The sequence below is a fragment of the Besnoitia besnoiti genome, chromosome IV (assembly GCF_002563875.1).
Source record: "Besnoitia besnoiti strain Bb-Ger1 chromosome IV, whole genome shotgun sequence".
Lineage (NCBI taxonomy): Eukaryota > Apicomplexa > Conoidasida > Eucoccidiorida > Sarcocystidae > Besnoitia > Besnoitia besnoiti.
The window spans coordinates 330,552-352,114 of NC_042359.1; the positions used below are offsets into that span (position 1 = coordinate 330,552).

Below are 21,563 nucleotides of genomic sequence, written 5' to 3' on the forward strand. Positions count from 1 at the left end.
ACTGACATTGAACGCTCCATCGTACGACGAAAATTGCAGCAGCGCTGCAGCACACTCGTGCAATGCAGAGGTAACAATCATCATTTTGGTCTGGGCCGTGCATTTTCTGTCGAGGCTCTAACTTGGTGCGCGGCAGAGCCGGAAGGGAGGCTCGGGCAAGTCGCGAGAGACGCGAGTGCATATGGACCCCGAGAGCGGAAAACCTGCTTTCTCGTGTTGGGAGAAAGACACGTAATTCTTTGGTCTGTGGCGGTTCTCCATCTCTTTCACACGCTTCTACACTAGGCTTTGGTTTGTTTACGTCCACAGATTGCGACGCCGCGGGCCTGCCTCTCGCGGGCTCTCCAGACCTGACTAGTTTCGTTGACCAGCTTTGCTGCCAGAGTCTCACGCGTCTGGCAATCTTTCGCGTGTTAATATTGTGTATATGCATGTTCTTCTGTCTGTTGTAAGCGTCTTTGTATCTTCAAGCGAGGTTCATGTAGCGTGAGTGCCTCTTCCCCAGCTTCTTCATTGTCTTCGTTGAACCGCGGGCTTTGACGCGTCCATTAGGCTATTTAAGGCGCTGCGGCGTTGTTTCTAGATCTGCATTGAACGCTCTACAGTCTCACCTAGGCTCCCCCTCACCCTCACACCGCAGAGGGAAACCTGGCTCTCGACAGAAGACCAGAAGGCGAGGCCGTAGGGGTCCGAGTCAAAGAAGAATTTGCCGACACTCGGGTTTGCTTCCACAGGGACCGATCTCCGCAGAGGGGGCGAAAGTGAGACCGCACAGGGAGGAGATAGGCGGGCAGACGGCGAGGCGAGGAAAGGCCTTTCTTTTGTGCCACAGGTTTTAGGAAACAAAATGGCAAGCGTGGTGCACAAAATCTTCTTTCCCGGCATCGCCCCCTACCTCCAGGCGAAGGCCCTCCGGCTTCCCCTTTCTGATAAAGTCAAGCGACTCCTAGGTACGTCTGAGTTCACGCAGTTTTTCCCTGTTGAGTCTCTCTCACTTTTCTCTGTCTGTTCCTTCTCATCTGTTTCCGTCGGCCTCTGCGTCAATGTCCTCGCCTTTTGGGAACCTGCTCTCTCCGTGTCCCGCTCGTATGCTGTCTCGAGTGTCGGGTTCCAATGCTGTGTTCCCCCCTCCTTTAGCGTTTCTTCTCGTGTGTCCTGCAGCCCCCTCGGTTTGTCTTTCTCGGGCCAGCCCACAGGAGTCGTCGAGGTTTTTTTTTCTTCGCCTTTTGCGAGCCCGCCAAGCAGGCTGCCGGCCGCAGCATCCAGTGACGCGCTTCTTTCGACATTCTATTGGATCTGTTCTGTGCGGCGACACCACGCTGCGTATCCAACTGTGTGTGCATGTATTTTATATATTCTTATGGGTATTTGCATTCCCGGGGAGCTTGATGGCGCCCTCACGGAGCGCTGATGAGCGTTTTCTGGGTTTCTCAGGGAGCTGTGGCGAGACTTCTCGTCCGTGTGTTTTCGAAATGCAGCGCATCCAGCGGGGCCCTTCACGATTCACTTCTGGGCACCTGCACTGAAGTGGGGAATTTGCATTGCCAACCTTGTCGACATGAAGAAACAGAAAATCGAAAACACCTCAGTGCCCCAGCAAACAGGTGCGCCTCGACCACCGGTGAACGAAGGTCTTCTCTGTATGCGGATCTTGACATGTGCACATAACTCGAGGTACTCTGTTAGTGATCTGCACGACGGATGTCCCTTTCGTTGTGTTGAATGTTTATGCACCTCCGCGGCGTTTTTTCTGTAGGCCCCTCGCGCTCGCCGTGAAATGCCCAAGATTTTCCACGCGTGCGTTGTGCATATGTATATATATGCGATCCATGTAAAAAGGAGACAAAGCCAGTAGATCGCACGCCGTGCACCTCAGCGGTGCACGCAAGTCGCATCCATGTATCTGCGTGCAAGCGTGTACGTAGAGTCCACCGAAACTGTCTCTTCCGCGGAGGTCGTTTTCTGTGTGGCAGCGGTGGCGCTCTCGGGTATCATCTGGTCGCGTTACAGCACTGTCATCACGCCGAAGAACTGGAATCTCTTCTCCGGTGAGGGTACCGCCGAAAAATCGAGGAAAAAAAAAGTGCCGGTCAAGTGCCGGCCAAACGCTTTAAGGCAGTGTGTTTATGGCGCACATGTGCACTTCGCTGCCCGTACACGCGAGAGAGCCGCGCAGAAATAGACAGGCACATATATATATATATATATATATATATATATATATATATATATATATATATATATAAACGTGTGTTTCTTATATGTATTGAGAGACAGGTAGATAATAACGGATCGACCATACACAAAGAGTAGGACGCGATGAGTGTTGTCACTCGGAGATGTCTGGACATGTCGTGAGCTACATGCATGTGTGGATTGCCAGGGGCGGATTGTCTGTTTGTGTTTCTCTTTCAGTTAATATGGCAATGGCAATAACAGGCTCCATCCAGCTGTACCGCGTGTTTATGCATCACTTGAACGAGGAGGAAGCTGCTCGCAACGGATCAGGGGGGTCGGTCCTGCCTTCGTCGGCTTGAGAACAGTCGAAGTAAAAATGGGAAACTGCCAAGGAGTGGCACGGATTTCTCAAAGGCAGAGAAACGATTCGTGGTTGCGGTCGATTCGTCTACGATCTCGCCGTGCTTTGCTTATCCTCTAGCACCCTATGGAGTGGGGAAAATAAGGGAAAGAGAGGCCCGCGCCTTCGGGAGCGTGTCCCTGACCGAGAGGGTGTTTTCGACGTGGGTCTCACGCTTGTGAATTTTGACGCTCTGATCTTCCCGTTCCCGTGGGCGTATGGTGCGCGATACACCTTTTTTCATAAAAGTGACTAGCCAGCCGTTGGTGACTGGCGCGAATGACTCCTGGAACGCACGATAGTGTTTCATTTAAAACGAAGCAGCGAGGCAGCAGAGAGACAAACGATTCTCGATGTGATATGGTCAAGTGTACGTACATTTTCCCACAGCTGCAGTGATGAGCTAACGTGATCAGACCCGTGCCGTAAACCTTATGATACAAGTTGGAGGAAGAGGTGAAAAGGTACACGGGGAAAACTGCATGCCGGTGCCTCTGCCCGTGCATCAGTTGAGTCTGGGCGCGTTGTAGGAGGAAGAGGTTTTCCTTGCCCTACATATCAGCGTCAGACTAGCGGAGGCTCATCTCCTGCAAGCAAAGAAAGAGGGAGAGCGTCTCTGAACGCACCAGACGCTCATGTATGTACACCTGGACGAAGTGCGTTTCTTTTTCGCCTCTACGAACTCAATTCATCGTCGGTTACCCGCGCTTGCCATCCATAGAGTGTCCTCAGCGTATACACAAGCCTGTGTCAAGGGGGTTAAAACCTGGTAGATTCTCTCAACGCGCAGCATTGAAGACACATGCGGATACGGAACCCTACGGGAGGAAGGTCACGCACGCGATCAGGACTCTAGATATAATAAAAACGTACGGCCCGTCTTGCCATGGTGGTTTGCATCGCACATTTGTTTCTTAAGAAGGCAAGGAATCACTAGCCGTGTGCCTCAGAGAAAAGGGGGATATGGGGGGAGCGCGGGGGGGGGGGGGTGAAGGGCTCTCACTCAGCGAGCGTGTGCCCAGCGGCACTGGTTGCTGCATCGATGAGATAGCCTCTGCCGCGCAGTACAGGGTGGCGAATGGGAGTGGGTGCTGCTGCTACATGATGCCTTGAGAGCGTGTGCATTCTGGAGAAACTGCTGCCGGAACGTTTGCGCGCGGGACAAATGTGTGGGGGCAGACAGCGATTGACCGGTGGCTTGCCAGGTTCCGAGGTTGGGGGCAGCTGTATCGGTAGCGCTTTAGGTTAAATAGATTAGATCCCCGAGTCCAAGAACATGCTCGCACTGTGAACACGATGTACTCCAACGACACGTGACAGACTTTGCTCGGGGACTTTGACCACGAGATGTCCGCGACATCCACACAGAATTTGCCGAAAATGTCACGAATTTGCATCACTTCCTCAAATACACTCGTATATATGGAGATGCACTTCACATTAAGTGCGGCGCGAAATACGCCCTCTTCGCGCGAAGACGCGCGCGTGCCCGAAATACCTGGACTGGCAAGACCAACTGTAAATTAGCGTGAGAATCACCTTCTCAGGACGGCGTTTCGGTGACAGTTTGAAGCAAACATCGCTTTGGCCCGTGAGCCGCATCAAAATGCGAGGTAGCGGAAAACTCTGCGGGGTACCCGCTGAAGCAGGTACGGATGGTAGTTCCCTTCCTCAAAATCTGGCGCAAAGACAGTCCTAGAGTCGAATGCAGCCTATGAGACGGAAAGAAGAGCCGCCACAGCGGCAACCCCAGAGGCTGCAGCTGCTGTGTTCACTCTAAACGAAGCAGACAAAGAGGAAGCGTCCACCCCCTTAATCGTTACCTTCACAATGCAGTTCGTCGTGTTTGACTGAGTTTGCACTGGCTCAGGTGGCTCGTAAGCAATACTCCCAGGCTGTCCTTTTTGTGTCGCGGGCGCGCATCCGATGTAGAAATACTTGTTCGTAGTAGAAAACTCGCTAAGAGGGATTGCCACCTTGGCACCATGAGTCAATCCATCTGTGCTCGTCCACCAGCTCGCGTCGATGCCTCTGAGGAGCCGCGAAGGTTCCTCCTTTCCGCCCTGTTCTGCTGAGCGGGAGAGCGCCGCCGCCGACACTTGCTGAATGATCCCACGGGAACCGCACGTGACCGTAACACTGTTGTTCTGCGGTGTCAAATCAACATTCAGGATCTTGGGATTGCTGTGCTCTCCATATGCACAGGTCACGACATTGTCCTCCACTGCCGAGAGCCTCGCCCGCACGTTTACTTTCATTCTGCACTCCGACTTCGAGTTCTCTGGCGTTTGCCCGCAACCGATGTTGAAGGATTTATCAAAAAGAGGAAAATCGAACTCGTCCAGATGCAACGTTCGCGACTCCCCCACGCTTCGGTGTGCCGGGGGTAGCCACCGAGGTTTGCCCTCGGGATAGACAAAATCAAGCAGTGATACCGGTGTCCCCATGGAGACGCCTCCAACGTTGCAGAGGTCAACACTCCCTTGAACACTATGTGATTCGTCTGCATTTGGCTCACAGACTGTCATAAAATCACTCGGGACCAAGTAGTTCCCCCTGCCTTCACAGACTAGGGTCACGGTGGGATTTTCAATCGACAGCGTCACATCCGGCCGATCCGGCTTTCCAACACCATTTTCGGTAGATTGGCACGTAGAGATTGTTTCCGTTGGATCCAACTGCTCAGCCTCACTCGAGGCGCGACGCAGAAGCCCTTGTTGAAGCTGCTCTGCAACGGCGTGCCTGGCGGTGATAAGCAAAGCGCTGGCAAGGCACATCGCCGCAAACTTGCAGCCTCCGGGTCTGAAGCCCCCGCGCGGTCCCGCCACGATACCAATGTTAGCCATGGTCCGACCGTTGGGAAAAATAGTAGCAACCGGCGCGCCCAACAAGGCACGACCCAAAAAGAAGCCGCTGGGAACCTACCACAAACTACAAAGCCTGAAAGAGACAACAGTGTTATCTGGAAGCCACCACCAGATATCCCTACGCTCTAGGGTTGACGCAGTGCATACGGGGAGCGCCGTCAGCAGGCCTGCACCGCCGAGTTCCAAGCGGGGATTTCCCGCAGCCCTCCGGAGTAGACCAGGGCTGCGAGAACCCAAGCAGCACCGGCTTCTTTGGAAGCTGCTGCACCCTTGCACTTGTTCGCAGAAATGAAGAAAGCAAGCACGGCGCAAAGGAGACACGCCTTTCTCATGTTATCCCTTCCGTTTATGCTACAGTGGAACGAGTAGATGACGCCGCTGGGCTTCCGTCACTCCGAGACCATTGAGCCCTTCCCGGAGGCTTGCGAGATGTGGCAGACATTGAGGGGGGGGGGGGGAGGCCACAAGCTGCGTTACCAGCCAACAAACTAAAAGTGGGAGTGCGCGGCTGGATGAACACGGAAAATTGCTCAGTATTAAAAAAAAGACCCTCTCCGGAGCGCCGCTGGTTATGCTGCCTTAACAAGCATCGATCACGCTCGAGGCAGTGATCCGCGGGGGCAGGGGAGCTTCTACAAGATCTCATGTGCAAGGCTTCACCCGTCGCGGTGTCCGAGCTGACCTGCAGAGTCGACCGGAGACTGAGGCCGCATGACTCTGCAGGGTAGACAAGCGGCAACCATAGCACGTAGCTCCCGCGGTGTTACTTTTTTACCACATGTATGCGACGGCCGGCCGACCCATAACGGACCCCATTTGCATCGCAATCACTAGAGTTACTCGTAGATCAAAATGGAGTTCCCGCCTGCCTTCTTTTAGCTCGTTTTCGTACTCAAAAGGTTTTAAAAGGCCATCATAACCCACAGGAATTGCAGAAGTCTTTTTGGCGCGCTAGAAGGCTTTCGCGTTCCATTGGCGGGGCGCACTCTTGCACATGGTGTCGCGCGGCAGCGGATCAGATATAACTCCTTGTTGTGCTCACTTGTTCCACACTGTTCGGAGTAACAGGCCGAAAAAGGTCCGCGGCTCCACCCTCCAACAGGGCTGCGAAGTGCCGCCAAGCATCGGCAGCGCCCCCAGTTTTGTCTACGCAAGATGCTACTGCGCAGTGCGTCAACGACAAACTGTATTTTCCATCAGCCGCTAACTCCAAGCGTGCCCGTTACCTTGGCAAACGCTGTCGACGCGCGTTGGCATGGATCCACGGCAATGAGGCCTCGACAACAGAGCGCTTTGTTGTCCAAAATTAGAGAAGCCGCAAAGCAAAGCGGCGAGGGCTGCTTCGGCGCGATACAAAACGGAGAGACCCAAGATGTTGACAAGCCAGCAACCGGCAGCAGCGAAAATCGAGTGAAGTAGCGCACAGACAATGACCCAGTTACTAATCGGCACATTGGTGGGTGACCTCGGAGTCAGAAAAAGCCGCCCCGTGCGCCTCATAGTAATACCTCTGTGCCTTCTGGCCGCAGACAGGACTGCCACCTCACCAGCTTGTCTAGCCGCTGCTGGAGCGCTCTTTGCCGGTTATTCAATTGTGAGAGGCGCAACGGCGACGCTGTCGAGACGAATATTATCAACATAGTTGTGCTTGAGCAGAGTCGTGCATTGTATTCGTACGTGAGAGCCGGTGCTCGCTGCGTTAAAACACTTGTGGTCGCCTCCGTTGTTGTAGCCTCGCTGACCGTAACGGAAAAAGACTTTGAGCCTCACGTGCTCTACACAACATCCCTAGGCCTGTCACATCGATATACTGATCGGTTCGGACTTCCCTTACGTGCGTTCTGCAACTCAGTCTGCTAGCGCTGTTGCGAGAGAGTTCTGCATTCCGCTCATGGTTGCGTACGTCTTTCCAGGTGATCCTCAATCAATGAGAGATAAACTGTGCAGCTGTCGCCGTTCGGCAAACGAGTGAGCGTCGCCAGAACACGTTCGCAAACATATACCAATATTTTGGTGTGTTGACTGGTGCGTCCCAGTATGGACGCACCAGTCAACACACCTGGAAAGCAGATCGTTGCGTGTCTCATATGGTAGCCCGCAGTGACGAGTTTTTCCCGTGTAGAAGGCCTGATTCGTGCCTCCGAGGTTGGCCAGTAATATAACCACCGCGTTTTGGCGTGCGGAGAGCATTATTCAGCGACGGTGTTTTGTTTTAAAAACATGACAGTGGAAAGGCTCAAGCTTTCCAGCCTCGAAGCAACTGTCTGCTATTGTGGCGTCCCCACTCCGCTCGGTCGCTCTCACCATCGGTTTCACCATCACCGGAAATGCAGCGGGGCGTTCAGCTCTGAATTCACTGGGTGAGTGTCAAGTACGAAAACATGACAGCAGCATTGCGGACGGTACTCATCGTCATGGCGGGTGCCCACCAGACGTAGCGGGAAAGATGGCGATGCCAAGCCTGTCCTTCAGAGTTGACGAAACGAGAGAGTGCTGCCTATCTGTTTCGTTGCACTCTCAGTCGCGCCTCCCTTGGCTATCAGTTGGATTCGGCAGCGATCGAGCGGCTTTCCTTTACCGTGTCTGTCTTGCGCTGGACGCAGGGAACGATCACTCAGGCTGTAGTCCCAAGGCGTGTGGTCTGACTACGATAGGGCCAGCTCTGAAGAGACGATGCTCCCCAAGTTTGCTTACAGAACTTGCATCATACCATAGATCAGAGAGTACCACCTCCGTAGCACATTGTCACTCCCTAGCGATTACTTCCAGTTGGCATGAGATCCAAAGCCGGTTTTGCAAGAGCCGCTCTCCGGCGGGATGGTTTGTTAGCCAAGAGCGACATTCCACACATTTAGCCGGTGGGTACCCGCACCACAGGAGAATATTCCCCGGTGGCAGAGATACAGACGTTCTGTTGCGTTCGCAATACCTCGCAATGGAGTCCAGAACTAAATATAGCCACGTACTTTCTCCCTTCGGCAACGCGAGAGATTCTCTTTGCTTGCGAAGCCGTTGTCGCACGCAGAGTGCTGAAACCTGGCAGCTGCGGCGCGGAAAAGGTCGTGTTTCATGCGTCAAGTGCCACTGCTGGCAAAAATGACGGCGACACCGTGAAATGACGTATGACGTCTGGAACGTCTCAGGGCTTATAGTGTAAAAGACGGACTGCGGTCGGAAGTGAGCCGCACTGTGCACTCCTTTTGGATTGTGTAGGTACACCCTGAAAAGCATGCTTTTTCAGTCGCGAAGGCGCGAGTGCTTTTCCAACTGTCCGCACCGGTGGCTGGCACACGTTGGCACACAATTCACACCCGCACCCACTAAATATGTGGGGGATAAAAGCGCCGTGGATATTTTTCCCTTTGCTTGTGGGCATGAAGGCGAAGGAGGCGCAGGTAACAGCTGCGTACTGGCTCATGCACTGCGACAAACGACTCCGGCCTTCAGGGAGGAGACTACGGGTGGCCAATTCCTTTCAAACAAAATGCACAGACTCTTCCCTCAATCGAGGTGAAACTAGCACCACCTGAGGACGTGAGAGTGCTGTTTGCGTTCTCGTGATAACACCATAACGACCGTCTCTCTTTTCAGCCTCTGCCCCAAGCGACGGCGGAGATACAGCTCTTGGAAAGAGCACGGATGAGACTAGAAGAGGTACTTATACGACCGTCTATTAGCTTTGTAACCGTCGAGTACTCAATACTTCGCTGTAGGGTCTGATGGCTAAGCTCGAGGACGAGTATAACAGACAGCTGGACAATTCACAGTTACAGATTTCCAGTGCAGTCGACAGAGTAAGAGGTGTGCCACGAATGGCAACATGGTCATTCTGGGATGACGACTCTTTAGGCAATGAGAGTATTCAACAGTCCAAATATTCTCCGAAGTGCGGTGAAATCATCCATGACACCGCTCACTACAGCGTCTGTTGCTGCGCCAGAGTTCCGGGGAGTCCAAAGCAGGTTGGGGACAGGCTTCCACCTTGTGACTGGCCCATTCGAACAGCACCAAAGCATAATACAGGATTGACACCGTTCCAAACAGAACGACGCGCAGTGACGTGAAACTCCACGAGCACGGACCAATGCCACTCACGCCTGCCGTTTCTGCCACCTCATTTCTTGAAACCGTAGCAGCATCCACCACTTCTTCGAAAAACCGCTTTCTGGATATACTTGGAGCGGCGACCCCGCCTCCATCAGTAAAAGTGGAGGTGCGTTCTTTTCATCGTGAAACGCACAAAACAAAGGGGATGCGCCACAATCATAGCTTACGGATATACGAGAGCCCAGCCCCCGTATAAAGGAAAAAATGGTTCGTTGGAGATGCTGACATCTGCCGGTTGCTTAGGAAAATATGGTGTGAGCTAGGACGAGATCGAAGAACTTCGGACAGATGAGGAAACCAGAGTACGCGTAGTTCCGCAACTCCTTCTTCACTCGCACGCTCATCGTCCAATACCGACAGATGTTCCAACAAGCTATTTCGGAGTTTGAGCAGCTCACCAAAATTACCGTCCAAGGTACCATCGAAAAACACACAGAAACCAAATGAATTGGTAAACCTGGGGATGTAGAGCTAGAAAAAAATATACAAACTCAGATGAATCCCTTCCTTGTTGATACCGAGGTATGTTGGAACCTGCACAAGTTGTATGCGACAGCGGTGAACACGAAAACCGCGTCAGGCTGTGGGAGCCGCTGTACAAGAACGGTTGATAGGGACCGCCCCTGCATCGAGGACACTAGCATTCCGCGAAGTCGACGAGGAGGGGACGCCATTCCTAGGCCAAGTATGCCGGTTTCTCCCAACCCCTGTCTAACCAGATGTATCGCCCAGGCTTACAGAAGTGCCACGAGCTGCGAACCCGGTACCCGGGTTTCAAAGTCGAATGCCCAATAGGAGTGAAATCAAAGACAACAGTACGAGGCACGCCACTGGTCACCTTGCAACATGCAGAGAAAGCACCTTCACACCAGAGCAGACAAGTTTCGTTTTTGGAACTCGCCGAAACGACAGCCGCCGAACAAAGTACAAGTGTCCAACAGAAGCTGCGCAGAACATAGCACATTGGCATGCGATTACAGACAACTCTCTGTTGGATTCTGACACGAAAAGACAGCTCAACGTCAGAGTGACTCAGTCAGACAAGGCGTAAGGGAGAGACCAATTGGTTCTGCACAGCAGCTCCGGTGAAGCTGTCTCCAATTCGCAGGTACCCCACAGTCGACGAGCTCGTGAGCGACATGCAGAAAAAGAGGGATGCAACTGAGAGGCTCGTAAGGGTAACCCACGCGGCACGCCCCACAACCTTGGAACGCTCCCTCTCCAGGAGAGAATGAAGATTTTGGAGTTACAGCTCAAGCTGCTGAAGGTGAGATATGCGTCCGGACAATGTAAGAGCTACACAGCCACTCAACGGCGTTGCAGGCTCAGGACGAAATGATAAAGGACGCCCTGCACACCTCTGTTGCACGCGTACTTGCCCAATATGCACCCGCTGGTAAGGAAGCGTAAGTCTTTCATGTTTCTACGATGTTCGCGTCACTCTGGGAGCACGGTTTTAGTCGAGGCTGTCAAAGCGGAAGTTGCTTTACGACGCATTCAGTAGACACAATTACCGGTACCATGAGGAACGCGTGCGGGGAGGGGTTTAAAACTAAACCCACTTCAGTATGTCCTTGATAAGGATATTCCAGACAACTTCTATGAGCACCTCAACACAGATGAGGTATATGACGATCCATTCCAGTTTGTATCCGTGCTGCACGCAACCGCACACAACGACATAGCCTCTATACGACATAGTTAACCGAAAGCCAGTGACGCTGCAGTAGTCGATGCCACATCTAGCGCATGTTTCCTTACCTGTATTGTAAGCTCGTTGTTCAGCATGTCATAAAGATCTTTAATGATGTCAAGTCTGCGACGAAAACGAAAATACCAGAATGCTTCACTAGCTGTGTTAATCCCAGTCGTATGCGGGGGGTGTCATCCGATGGAGCTGTAAAAGGACTCACCTCTGATTAAGGATATCGACTCTTTTAGGAATCTCCAGATACCTTCGACAATTGTCATAGTGGTCGGCGAAGTCGTCGTTGTCCCAGAATATATCTGTTATGAGGAACAAAATGCTGCGGTGTTGTTGTGTCACGCCTCGCGGCAATAGGCATCGTACCTCCGTCAATGGGCTGTGGACGCGAGAGCGTGGACCGCTCACCAACCCGCTTCTGGACTTCGCGCTTACCTGGAGTATCGAGTATGTCCGTGTGCAAGTTGATATAGAACCGGTTTACAAACAGTTCGCCGATCCGTTTGCCGATATCCTCTCTGGTTGAATTGATTTTCCCGGACTTAGCCAAACCCTCTGCATGCAAGCGCGCAGCATATTGATCGACTAGTGTCTCCGCTACGCAGCAAGTCCGTCCTCGCGTTGTCTCACCGTGTACCTCAGAAGACTAATACACGATAAAACTAACGGCACCGCTATGACGAGGCGCTGACCTGGAATTTTCCGAGTCCTCTCGATTGTCTCATCAACAACTGTCTCAAACACCGCCAGTTTTACGCTCTGTAAACAACAGCAATGCGACATAACAAAAGAAATGCTGGGCCAGGTGCGTATAGTTCTTGTTTCTGGCTGTCCGGCATGGTTTCCCTAAACTTACCTGAGCGAACGCATATGAGTATGCCAGCCTCTCGAACATATTAGGCGTCACCAAGTGTATGTGGTCAGCCTTGATTGTTGCTCTCTCAGACCATACGTAACTCATGGTGTCGTCTTCTCTTTTTGATCCAAGAGCATCCTTCACGAAAGGATCCATGATGCGAATAAGCTCCTGCGCTCACATCAGAGCAGCGCTAAGCGCAGATGTGGTTGTAACAACGATTTTGCTGAGGTCCAAGACTGAGGATATCAGCGGCTACAGTGTAGCGTCAGGGTTGCTCGTTATATTGCTACGCTTACTTCGCGCTGGTCTTTGTCGACATCCCAAGCGACAATGCATCCTGAGGTAGAAGTAGTGCGAGAAGACAATCCAGAAGGATGGGGGAACTGCAGTGAAGACTCTTCTTAGGGGACGGTGCACCGGATATCCCAGAGGTTCAGCTGCTCCGAATGCCTTACCGAACCGAAAGATGAAACATGTTTTCTTGGTAGCGAAGCACCGACAAAAGAATACTTCACTATATGTGTTCTCGATCCTGCAAACACACGCAGCTCTCTCCATATTGCGCTGAAGAAACGCGCCTCGCCCGCGCGCGAACTCAGCGCTGCGGACAGCAGGTAAAAGGCTGACTCACTTAATCAAGGACGTGCCCAGAGCTTCGCTCTTCTTCAAGCTCTTCAACAACTCTGCGAAATACTGGAAGTCACCACAGCATCAAGCAACATACTGGTATCACCACACGAAACACGGAGGGTATGAAAACATGGAGGGTAAGATGCGCAAAGCGCTGACGTGACCAGGAAATGTGGGCGCCGGTGGTGGAGTAGCGTCACCAATATGAACAGAAAACGTATACTATGAAAACTTGCAGTGATCCACGGAGGCAGACCTTTCTTGATTTTACTCACTATCTCAGCGCCCAGGCAGCAAGCCCATACTGTACCAGCCGGATCCGCAAGCGCCTGATGAGGGCACAACACAGCCATTGCACGGCCGATGACCCAGAGTGATCTACAGGAGGGGGCCGTCGCAGAACCTCCTACTGGCACTGCGGGGGGGGGGGGGGGGGGGGGGGGCGCCTGGTCAGCAAACCCGCGTACACAGACAGCACTGCGCGACACGCGTTCTGCTGTAAGAAATTCTTCGACTATTCCCCTGCAAACGATTAGATGCGACGAGGCCTCCCCATATTCTTTGGCGTAGGCTTACCTCGCTTCTCTCGCGAATTGAGGTCTGAATATCAGCGCGTTTTTGAGCACTTCGGATCGGTTTCTTATGCGTACTATATCGCTGAACAGATACGCACAAGAACGGTGAAGTCCATTGGGTCGTCATCAAGCCGCCACTTCTTGCCTCCGTCGTAGTCTATGTTATATGTCTGACTTCAGCCGAAAGGATGCGACACAGCATACGGCCGAAAGCCTCGGAGCTCACTCCAGTATCCGAAAAGAAACATTCTTGCTCGTTTTCGCCGACGGCGACCTTATTCAGCGCGTGTGACTTGTCCATAATGCGCTGATAAGGGGATGCAGTTGCCACATCTCGGGCTTTCGCCATGGTGGAGACGCAGGACGTTCTATTTTGCAACCACGAGTCGATCAAAAACTAGCGGCATGCATTTACGCCGCGTGTGCCAAAGAGTGTAGAGCTCGCGGTGCAAGAGCCTCATAGATAAGACTGACGCAAGAGAACTTCCACTGCCCACTCGTAAGTTGTCTCGTGGTCTCTAGGAGTCACCAAGAACAGCCAGAAGAAACGACTGAGCCAATTTCCCATGAAATAAGCCTGTCTTCTTGAGGCACGGCCAAGCATGCGTTTCCACTGCACCGGTACTGCATGCTGGCGAGAGCCTGTCCGGTGACGTCCCCTACCGCAGGCACATGGCCCCACGAGAGAGTCACAAACGCAGATTCTGGGCACCGCGCCTTCCTTGGACGGGCCCTGAGATTCTCCAAGTCAGAAAATAGGACACTTGGTGGACTCTGTTCACCAAAGCGACCGAAGAGGCCTGTGTTATGTCCGCGGCCCGTCGCATGCAAAGAAGTGTTTGCTCGCTTGGGCGCGTCGAGAGAAAAAAGGACCTCGCTGATATCGGCTCTGGTTCGTATATTTTGGCAGCGCTCTTCCGGCATCAAGTGGAAAGACCCTCGGCGAATATATACGTTCGTTAGCCTGTTGGATTTTCGCCGGCTCGCTCCGCGGACTCCACGAGATGGGGAAAGCGACCACGTCAACTGCAGAGGGGGGCGCCACTCCTGTCCCTCGAACTCTTCAGCCTGAGATCGAAGTGACAGCGTGGGATCCGACGGAGGAGAACAAGAGAGCAAAGAAGCATCGCAAGCCAGCTGCAAGGTCGTCGCGAAGGTCAAGCAGCGGCCCGTCCACGTCACCGGCGTTTCGGCGACATGAGAAGATTGCTTCACTGAAGGTGTGGCAGGGGGCATCGGAACCACTTGGACATGCTCCGCGGAGTTTTGCCCTGCCCACGTTGTCTGGGCGCAGCGGACGTATCCTGCCATGCGAAGTCGGTCTGTGTGTGGCGGCTGCTGCAGGGCCTCTGGAATAAAAAACTCAAAGGAAAGCTCCGCACTCAACAGAAGCTCAATGACGAAGCGACGCGGCGACTCCGTACGACTGAGTTGTTGCTTCTTGAGGAAGAAGGGTGAGCGCCAGAGAGACCCCGCCTCATTAGTGCCGCAGCCAGAAATGCAGGCTTGACGGCTGCGTCACGTTTTCTTGCGTCGCTGCTGTCGGTACCGCATGTGTGCGCGTGCAGAGGATTGGAGGCAGAGGGCATGGAAAAGACGTATACACTTCCTCAGGAGGCGATAGTTGAGCAGATTGATCTTGGCACTCGGGAAAAGGTGAGACTGGCGGTTCCTCGGGAGCTGAAAGATTCTTGAACGTCGCTTAGCGCACGAAATCAAAAAAAATCCAGGCACCGTTCACTTCTGACCGGCTCGCCCGACTACCCGTACTCCTGCTAGAGCAGCGCTCCAGGCCTGCGCGGAGAGGGCCTTTCCGCCTCACGGGGCTTGTACACGCAGCTGACCCTAAAAACTCGAGCTGTGCCTGCCTGCACTCAGCGGTGCAACGAGCAGGTTGCCGCTTTGGGCTGTCGCGGACGCGGTGGAGGTCACTTCGTTGTCTCGTGCCTCGAAGAGGGGAGAAGTTTCCGGCGACTTGTCTCTGCGCTGCGCCTTCAAGCTGCCTCTCTGTGGGCGGCGTTGCGCATGCGCATTCTCGTGCTGCGTGGTGCCGTTGGTTTCCTGTTCGCTGCAGATTCTTTCCCTCGACCTCCCTTTTGGTCCCTACACCGTCGATTTCTCGCGAAACGGCCGCCACCTCCTCCTGGGAGGCAAGAAGGGATCTCTGTCTCTCCTGGACTGTCACTCGTTCCAGCCGCTGTGTGATATTAACGTAAGCGCAATCCTCCAGTCCGCCACGGTGCCGGTGCCGGCGGAGCGGCTCCTTTGCACAGTGGTTCGAAGACAACGTAAAACAGGCAGTTTTTACACGGTTCGCCGTGGAGCTTCAACGGCTGAAGTGATGCAAACACTAGCAGGGGCGTTCACAAGCCGAAAGGGGGGGGCGGGGGGGTCACAAGCGGCGACTCTCCGCGCTGCATCGTCTAGACGATCTGCCCAACTCGAGGCTGAAGACCCCCCCATCCCCCCCCCACCCAAACCGGATGCCAGAAGCATTGACGAGGTCGATCTTGAGCGAGCCGTGCTGCCATTGATGAGTCTCCGCTTTCATCTGCCTTGCGCGACATGCAGGTCAAAGAGACCGTGCGGGATGTGAAGATCCTCCATAACCACACCATGTGGGCTGCAGGTATGAAACGTTGGAGCGCGAGTTGCCGTTGACCTGACTGCCGCGACTGTGTGACGCCTGGCGCGCGACTAGGGTTGCCTGCGACTCTGCCTGGGGCGGTGGCTGCCGATGCAGCCTTGACGGGAGGTGACGGGGCCCGTGGGTGCCCAGCAGCCTTCGGTCGGCAGGTCTCTCGGCAGAATGCGGCTGCCTTCCGTAGCGAGCAGCGTGGTGTCTTCGCTCAAACCGTTGGTCAGGCGGCTGCCAGGGACGCGGCTCTACACGCGGCGCACTCGGCGCGCTTTTTCTCAACGTTTTACGTCGCCTTTACGTCGTGGAGTGCGGGAGGCGTGGCTGCTTTGATTCTGAGGGTCATCGGCCTGCGATTCGCTCTGCGCCCTGTCTGCAGCTCAAAAGAAATACGTGTACATTTACGATCAACAGGGCATCGAGCTTCACTGCCTGCGAGACCACATGGTAAGACTGCGGGCGGAATGGCTCCAGCTGCGTGAGGCAGACAGGCGATCTGGGATGCGCGACGACTTGTGAACCTTCTCGAGCGCAGGCTCGTAGGGTGTGTCTCAGGAGTTCAACGCAGACCGTAGGCTTCTGGGCACGCGTGGGGGGAGGGCGTGGGGAAGGGGAAGTGGAGGAGACTGAACTTTGCGCTGAGGCGGAATGTAGGCATCTGATTCGAGGGCGTTGGCAGTTGGAGGCGAAGTCAACTGCCGGGACTCTCTTTCTACAGGAGTGCGGCCGTTGGCGTTGCACGCCGGAAGACTGAGGATTACATTCGCGCGCGTGTGAATCTTTTTGCGTTCTTTCTGCAGATGACGTATCGAATGGATTTCCTCCCTTACCACTACCTTCTTGTATCTATCGGCGAATTCGGCGAACTGATGTGAGCTCGGCGCCAGCCCCACTGCTGTGTGCTGTCCGCCCCGGCTGTTGTCAGACTCAGGAAGCTAGAGAGCAGCACCACGATTGAGTCGGCTGAGAACGAACCCGTAATCTGAGGGGGGAGTGTGGGTTAGCTGTTCGCTGCTGCGTCGGCAGCTCCGTGAGGGAGGCGCACTTCACCGGCCTGCTGTGCACTGCGACTGAAAAAATGTTTTCTTCCAGCTACCGAGATATCTCCACCGGTCAGGTCGCCGCGCGGCACAAGACTCGACGCGGCGCGTGCGACTGCATGCGGCAGAATCCCTCCAACGCGGTCGTGCACCTGGGGCACATCAAAGGCACGGTCTCGCTGTGGACGCCGAACCTCGCAAAGGTCAGTCAGGAGACTGGCGGGCGTCGCAGAAGCGACGCAGATGTGAACGCAGCGTGCGCGAACCCGAGAACCCGCGCGGCAGCTTTCTGCCAGGCGTTTGCTCATCCGACGGCGCCCCCCAGACGAAGTGGAAGTTCTCGTGATGCTGTGCGTTGTCCGGCGCGGGGCTGCATATTTTCGCAGCGTGTGGCAAGTTTGATAGACATCCTAGATGCAACGCCTGAGCTGATGGTGCGATCTGCGTAGAAGACCCGCGAGCGGAATGCGGTGGACTGCCGCTGAACTGCGTGGAGCGTGGGCATTCAAATTGCGACGAATGAAGCTGGAATGACAAACAGAACAGCGAGAACACGCTGCGGAACTTGCGTCATGCGCGCTTCCATCTGTGCTCGGATTCCGCTGTGGAGATCTGTCGTCTCGCGCGAGCCGCGGTTGAACGGGCGTCGCAGAGGACGTGTCTGTTTTCTGTTGATTTCTGCAGCCCGCCGTCGAGCTTCTGTGCCACAACGGCCGCGTCACAAGCCTCGACGTTCACCGCGACTACATGGTGACTGCAGGTGAGAGCGCACTCTGCCTTCTCGGCCGACTCTCCACTTTGTCCCCGGGGCTGACCGCTCGGTGGCGCAGACTCCTCGCAGGGGCCGCACTGGATTTCCAGAAGTCAGTGAAAAGCAATCAGATTCTTCCTCGTGCTAGTAACGGTAGAGATCCTCGCGGTACAGACAGGGGACGCATGGCAGCCTTTCTGCAACGTTTTTCGGGACGCGGTGCCTGTGCAGCGAGCCGGGTTCGGTGCTTTTTCGTGCGCGGCCAGACGGGAAGGAAGAGCTGAGGATGCAGGCGAGCAGGGGGGGGGTGCTTCGGGCTGTTTGCCGTAGCTCTAGCGGCGACGACGCCCGCGCGAGCGCCGCAGACAGCGGGTGGAGCCGCGGGAAAAGAATACTCAGGGCTTTGTGCAGCGTCGCTTCACGGTGGAACGGCTCCTTGCGCGCGACGGCGAACCCCCGGCTTGGCCTGCGCCTGCCCAGTAGTCGCTCCTGTCTCGGGTTTGAAAACGAGCTGCGTGAAGGAGGCCGCCACGTTGCTTGGATCGCGTGGCTGTCCGCGCGTCGCGTGCTGCAGGCGTCGACGGGTCCTGGAAGATCTGGGACCTGAGAACATACAAGGCGCTCCACACCTTCAAATACTTCGGCTCGCCCCCGTCGTCTGCCCGATGGAGCCAGACTGGCATGCTCGGATTGGGGTTCGGTCCCCATGTGCAGATATGGAAGGGCGCGTGGAGTACAGCGAAGCCGCGGGCTCCGTACCTAACGCAAGATTTCATCAGCCAGGTACGCGTCTCTTTCGCGGTTTGTTCGCTCGCTGACGCTGTTCACGCTGCAGCCCATGCGTTGGGGTACCATCGCTGCTGGGCCGTGGCTAGGCGAGCTCCGAAGAGCGACGCAACGCGAAGCTGATAGACCTGGCAGGCGCTGCGCCGCCGCTGCACCAAGCTTCGCGTGCTGGCGGGGCGCTCTCCTCAGTCTTGCGATACTGCTGACGAGGCGAATCCCCGGTTTCTCTTCATGCATGCAGCCGAGAGAACTGGTGAAAGGTAAACTTCTATCCTCGACAGCTAGTGACGGAGGGTAAATGTCTACCGTGCTCATACGGTTCACTTTTCCTACAAATAGTTTCTGGTTCGACTTATTTATCGCACCCAGGTAGCTCAAGCGCGGCAATTTGACGCGCAGCCTTTCGTTTACGGGACGTCGCCGGCCGCCCAGCCCCGCGGCTGCTGACGGGTGTGTGTGCTGCGCGCCTTTTGTCTCATTCCAAAGGCGAGTAGAGAATGGCGGCTGTGTCTGTTTGCAGCAAGTGGAGAGTCTGGCCTTCCGCCCCTTCGAAGACATGTGCGCCGTCGGCTTGACAGGAGGCATCGACACAGTCGTGGTGCCGCAGGCTGGAAAGGCCAACTTTGACACATTCGAGGCGAATCCCTACGAGACGGCGTCGGTAAGGAGCTTCGGACTGCCACGTTCCCCTCGCCGCCGCTGCTATTCCCTCGAGCTCGATACGTGTGCTGCCTCTGCGGCTAGTGCCTCGAATTGCCAAGATGCATCGCGTGGGTTTTCTCTCCTCGCTTCAGAGTGCATACTCGCATGTCGTTTCGCAAGCAAGCGGACACGCCTATAGCGCTGCCAGCGAGATGGGCGACGCAACGCCTGCAGAAGCCCGCGCGTGGTTCTGCATTTTTTTTCTTCGCAGCAAAGGCGAGAACGCGAGATCCACTCGCTCCTCGAGAAGCTGCAGCCCGACATGATCACAGTGGACAAGTCTAGTCGCGTCGGAGCCATCGACAGCGCGCCACGCGCAGTCATTTCAGAGGAGAAGGAGCGTGAGATGAGCGGTGAGCGGAAGTGTTTCAAATTCGACCGGGCCTTCTGTGTCGCGAGTGCTTCACCTTGGTTCCCTCCGTTGAGCCACGACCGTTCAGAACGCAGAACTCGCTCGCGGCCGCGCCGACTCATCGATGGAAGCTCGGCAAACCGTCTTGTGTGGATAGTCGTGTGGCTGGGGCAACGTTTCCGCGGACGCCCCTCTGCGCTTGAGCCGCTCGTCAGCTAGAGAGCGCGGGAGGGCGAGCTTCGCCATGCTCCCCGGGTCAGCGGGCGCGCACCGGGGCTCTGCGTGGGGGCAAGCTGTTCAGCGACGTGAGTCGATCAGTTCTGAAGATTTTCGGCTGGTGCAACGGCGACGTCGCTGAGTCTCGTTTTGTCTGCAGAGCGCGCGGCCCTGAAGAAGACGAAGAAGAAGACAAAGCAACGTGGCAAGAGTACAGCGGCCAAACTGCAAAAGGTAAGCCGTACGCGGGCAGAACGAAGCAGCGGTTTTCGGTAGGGGCGGGTGCCGCCGAATCGACGCGGACTTCTGCAGGCAGCTCTTCTGGTCCTGAGGCGTCTATGCGAAAGCGGGGGTCGGTGGGTAGACCTGAGCCCTGTTGTCTCTCCATATTTCGCCTCCTGTGGCGCGGGCCTATGTCTTTCACAGAAGGCAACGCTTCAATACAGCCAGAAGATTCGCGATCTCACAGCGAAGAGGCTAGAACGGGAGAAATCCGCCGAGAAGGAGAGCAAACACGCAGCAAACAAGGCAGCCGGCAGTTTCAGCGCTCTGGACAGGTAAGGCGTCGCCATCCGTCAAGCAAGCGCAGTTACGCGCGAATATGTATCGTCTCCCTGCAGCGGAAGTCTTCAACCGACTAAGTCGCCCACATATATCTCCCAACTCTGCAGGCGTCATCCGCGGAGCGTCGCCGCGGGGCTGGCGTCTGCGTTTCTGCTGGTGTGGTGTTGACATGGGATGTCCTCCACCGGTGGATTCAATGATCTTGTGTGTTCACGCAACTCTCAAAGTTCAGAGAAGAGAGTCCTGACTGTGGCGGCCGATTCTGCATTGCGCGGAAACTCTGTCCAGTGCCAGCATTTTTCTTGCCGCAAGACTGAGGATGTTTTGTTATACAGTAGCAGCACTGCTTGAACTTTGGTGATACGAGGTCAACAAGCGTGTCTTTTTAGAATCAATGGGAAAGCTGTACTGAACGCAGACGAAACAGACAGACAATCACTCGAAACACCGCTGTGCTGGCTGTTTTCCTTTGTTGCAACGTGCAGGTTCAGAAACAGGGAGAAGGCATCCTACGGCTAAGCGCGCGCTCCTACCATCTTGTCACAAGAAGTGAATGAAGCGTCCAGGCTCGGCGCCTGAGGCGGCAGGTCCTGAGCAAGAGTCCCGGTCTTATCTTCTCTATACAGCATCCCCTTTCTTGCTTCTCGCTCTAGGAGGGCAAGCGCCTGGCGGCGATCTGTCAATCCCGTCACGAAGTCCTGCCACGACGAACGCACACGCGCAGCGTAGCTGGCGTGATTCTCCATTATGATTCTTTTGTATTGCGCTGTGCGTGTGGCTTCCCGTTTGCTTCGCGCGAGGACGAAGGGACGCGCGTGCGAGACAGTCTCTGTTTTTGCTTGTTGCTTGCGCAAATCTGTCGCAGCCTGTTGTCTCTGCAAATTCTGTATGACGCAGCGCCACTGGCCTCGTTGGGCGTTTGCTGCATGACGCGACAGCATCTCCTGCCGTTGCGACTCGAGAGGTTTTCTGAAACCGTGGCCTGCGCCAGCCAGGGGGCTCCTGCGCTGCCACATGCAGCTGCTGCGTCCCGATGAGAAAAAAGTTGTGCAGACGAACATGGATATTTCCGTGATTTGCGCACGCCTCAGGATCTTCCCCAGAAAGCGACTCTGTACCTGTTTGTAGCATATCTTTATCAGAAACGTGACACCTGCTTCGGCGCACACAGAGGTGTAAACGGGAGGCAGCAA

The 21,563-nt window shown here is 55.0% G+C and overlaps 5 protein-coding genes across 5 annotated transcripts; 3 read left to right on the plus strand and 2 right to left on the minus strand.

Annotated features, from left to right (window-relative positions):
* Positions 1 to 847: 847 nt before the first annotated feature.
* Positions 848 to 2,537, plus strand: BESB_051860 (WD-40 repeat protein; the record flags this gene model as incomplete). The annotated part of the gene is made up of 4 exons (XM_029363621.1): positions 848 to 950; positions 1,479 to 1,604; positions 1,974 to 2,048; positions 2,416 to 2,537. 4 exons carry the CDS (start codon positions 848 to 850, stop codon positions 2,535 to 2,537), a joined length of 426 nt encoding a protein of 141 aa, XP_029219544.1.
* Positions 2,538 to 4,290: 1,753 nt separating this feature from the next.
* Positions 4,291 to 5,424, minus strand: BESB_051870 (SAG-related sequence; the record flags this gene model as incomplete). The annotated part of the gene is made up of 1 exon (XM_029363622.1): positions 4,291 to 5,424. The coding sequence occupies one exon, from the start codon at positions 5,422 to 5,424 to the stop codon at positions 4,291 to 4,293; it is 1,134 nt and encodes a 377-aa protein (XP_029219545.1).
* Positions 5,425 to 8,771: 3,347 nt separating this feature from the next.
* On the plus strand, positions 8,772 to 11,056 carry BESB_051880 (putative blood stage antigen 41-3 precursor; the record flags this gene model as incomplete). Its single annotated transcript, XM_029363623.1, has 17 exons — positions 8,772 to 8,840; positions 9,037 to 9,099; positions 9,159 to 9,239; positions 9,295 to 9,407; positions 9,469 to 9,658; positions 9,715 to 9,759; positions 9,816 to 9,854; positions 9,913 to 9,967; positions 10,022 to 10,074; positions 10,133 to 10,237; positions 10,293 to 10,367; positions 10,425 to 10,476; positions 10,533 to 10,599; positions 10,661 to 10,724; positions 10,778 to 10,819; positions 10,876 to 10,948; positions 11,013 to 11,056. The coding sequence occupies 17 exons, from the start codon at positions 8,772 to 8,774 to the stop codon at positions 11,054 to 11,056; spliced, it is 1,230 nt and encodes a 409-aa protein (XP_029219546.1).
* A 48-nt stretch (positions 11,057 to 11,104) lies between these two features.
* Positions 11,105 to 13,670, minus strand: BESB_051890 (YagE family protein; the record flags this gene model as incomplete). Its single annotated transcript, XM_029363624.1, has 12 exons — positions 11,105 to 11,209; positions 11,314 to 11,368; positions 11,466 to 11,559; positions 11,693 to 11,812; positions 11,950 to 12,016; positions 12,114 to 12,284; positions 12,413 to 12,453; positions 12,572 to 12,648; positions 12,748 to 12,809; positions 13,022 to 13,075; positions 13,323 to 13,403; positions 13,548 to 13,670. 12 exons carry the CDS (start codon positions 13,668 to 13,670, stop codon positions 11,105 to 11,107), a joined length of 1,050 nt encoding a protein of 349 aa, XP_029219547.1.
* Positions 13,671 to 14,325: 655 nt separating this feature from the next.
* BESB_051900 (BING4CT domain-containing protein) lies at positions 14,326 to 20,889 on the plus strand (the record flags this gene model as incomplete). The annotated part of the gene is made up of 15 exons (XM_029363625.1): positions 14,326 to 14,541; positions 14,666 to 14,775; positions 14,890 to 14,977; positions 15,396 to 15,533; positions 15,893 to 15,950; positions 16,339 to 16,406; positions 16,760 to 16,830; positions 17,052 to 17,202; positions 17,684 to 17,759; positions 18,325 to 18,533; positions 19,057 to 19,197; positions 19,450 to 19,591; positions 19,967 to 20,040; positions 20,233 to 20,363; positions 20,856 to 20,889. The coding sequence occupies 15 exons, from the start codon at positions 14,326 to 14,328 to the stop codon at positions 20,887 to 20,889; spliced, it is 1,707 nt and encodes a 568-aa protein (XP_029219548.1).
* Positions 20,890 to 21,563: the final 674 nt, after the last annotated feature.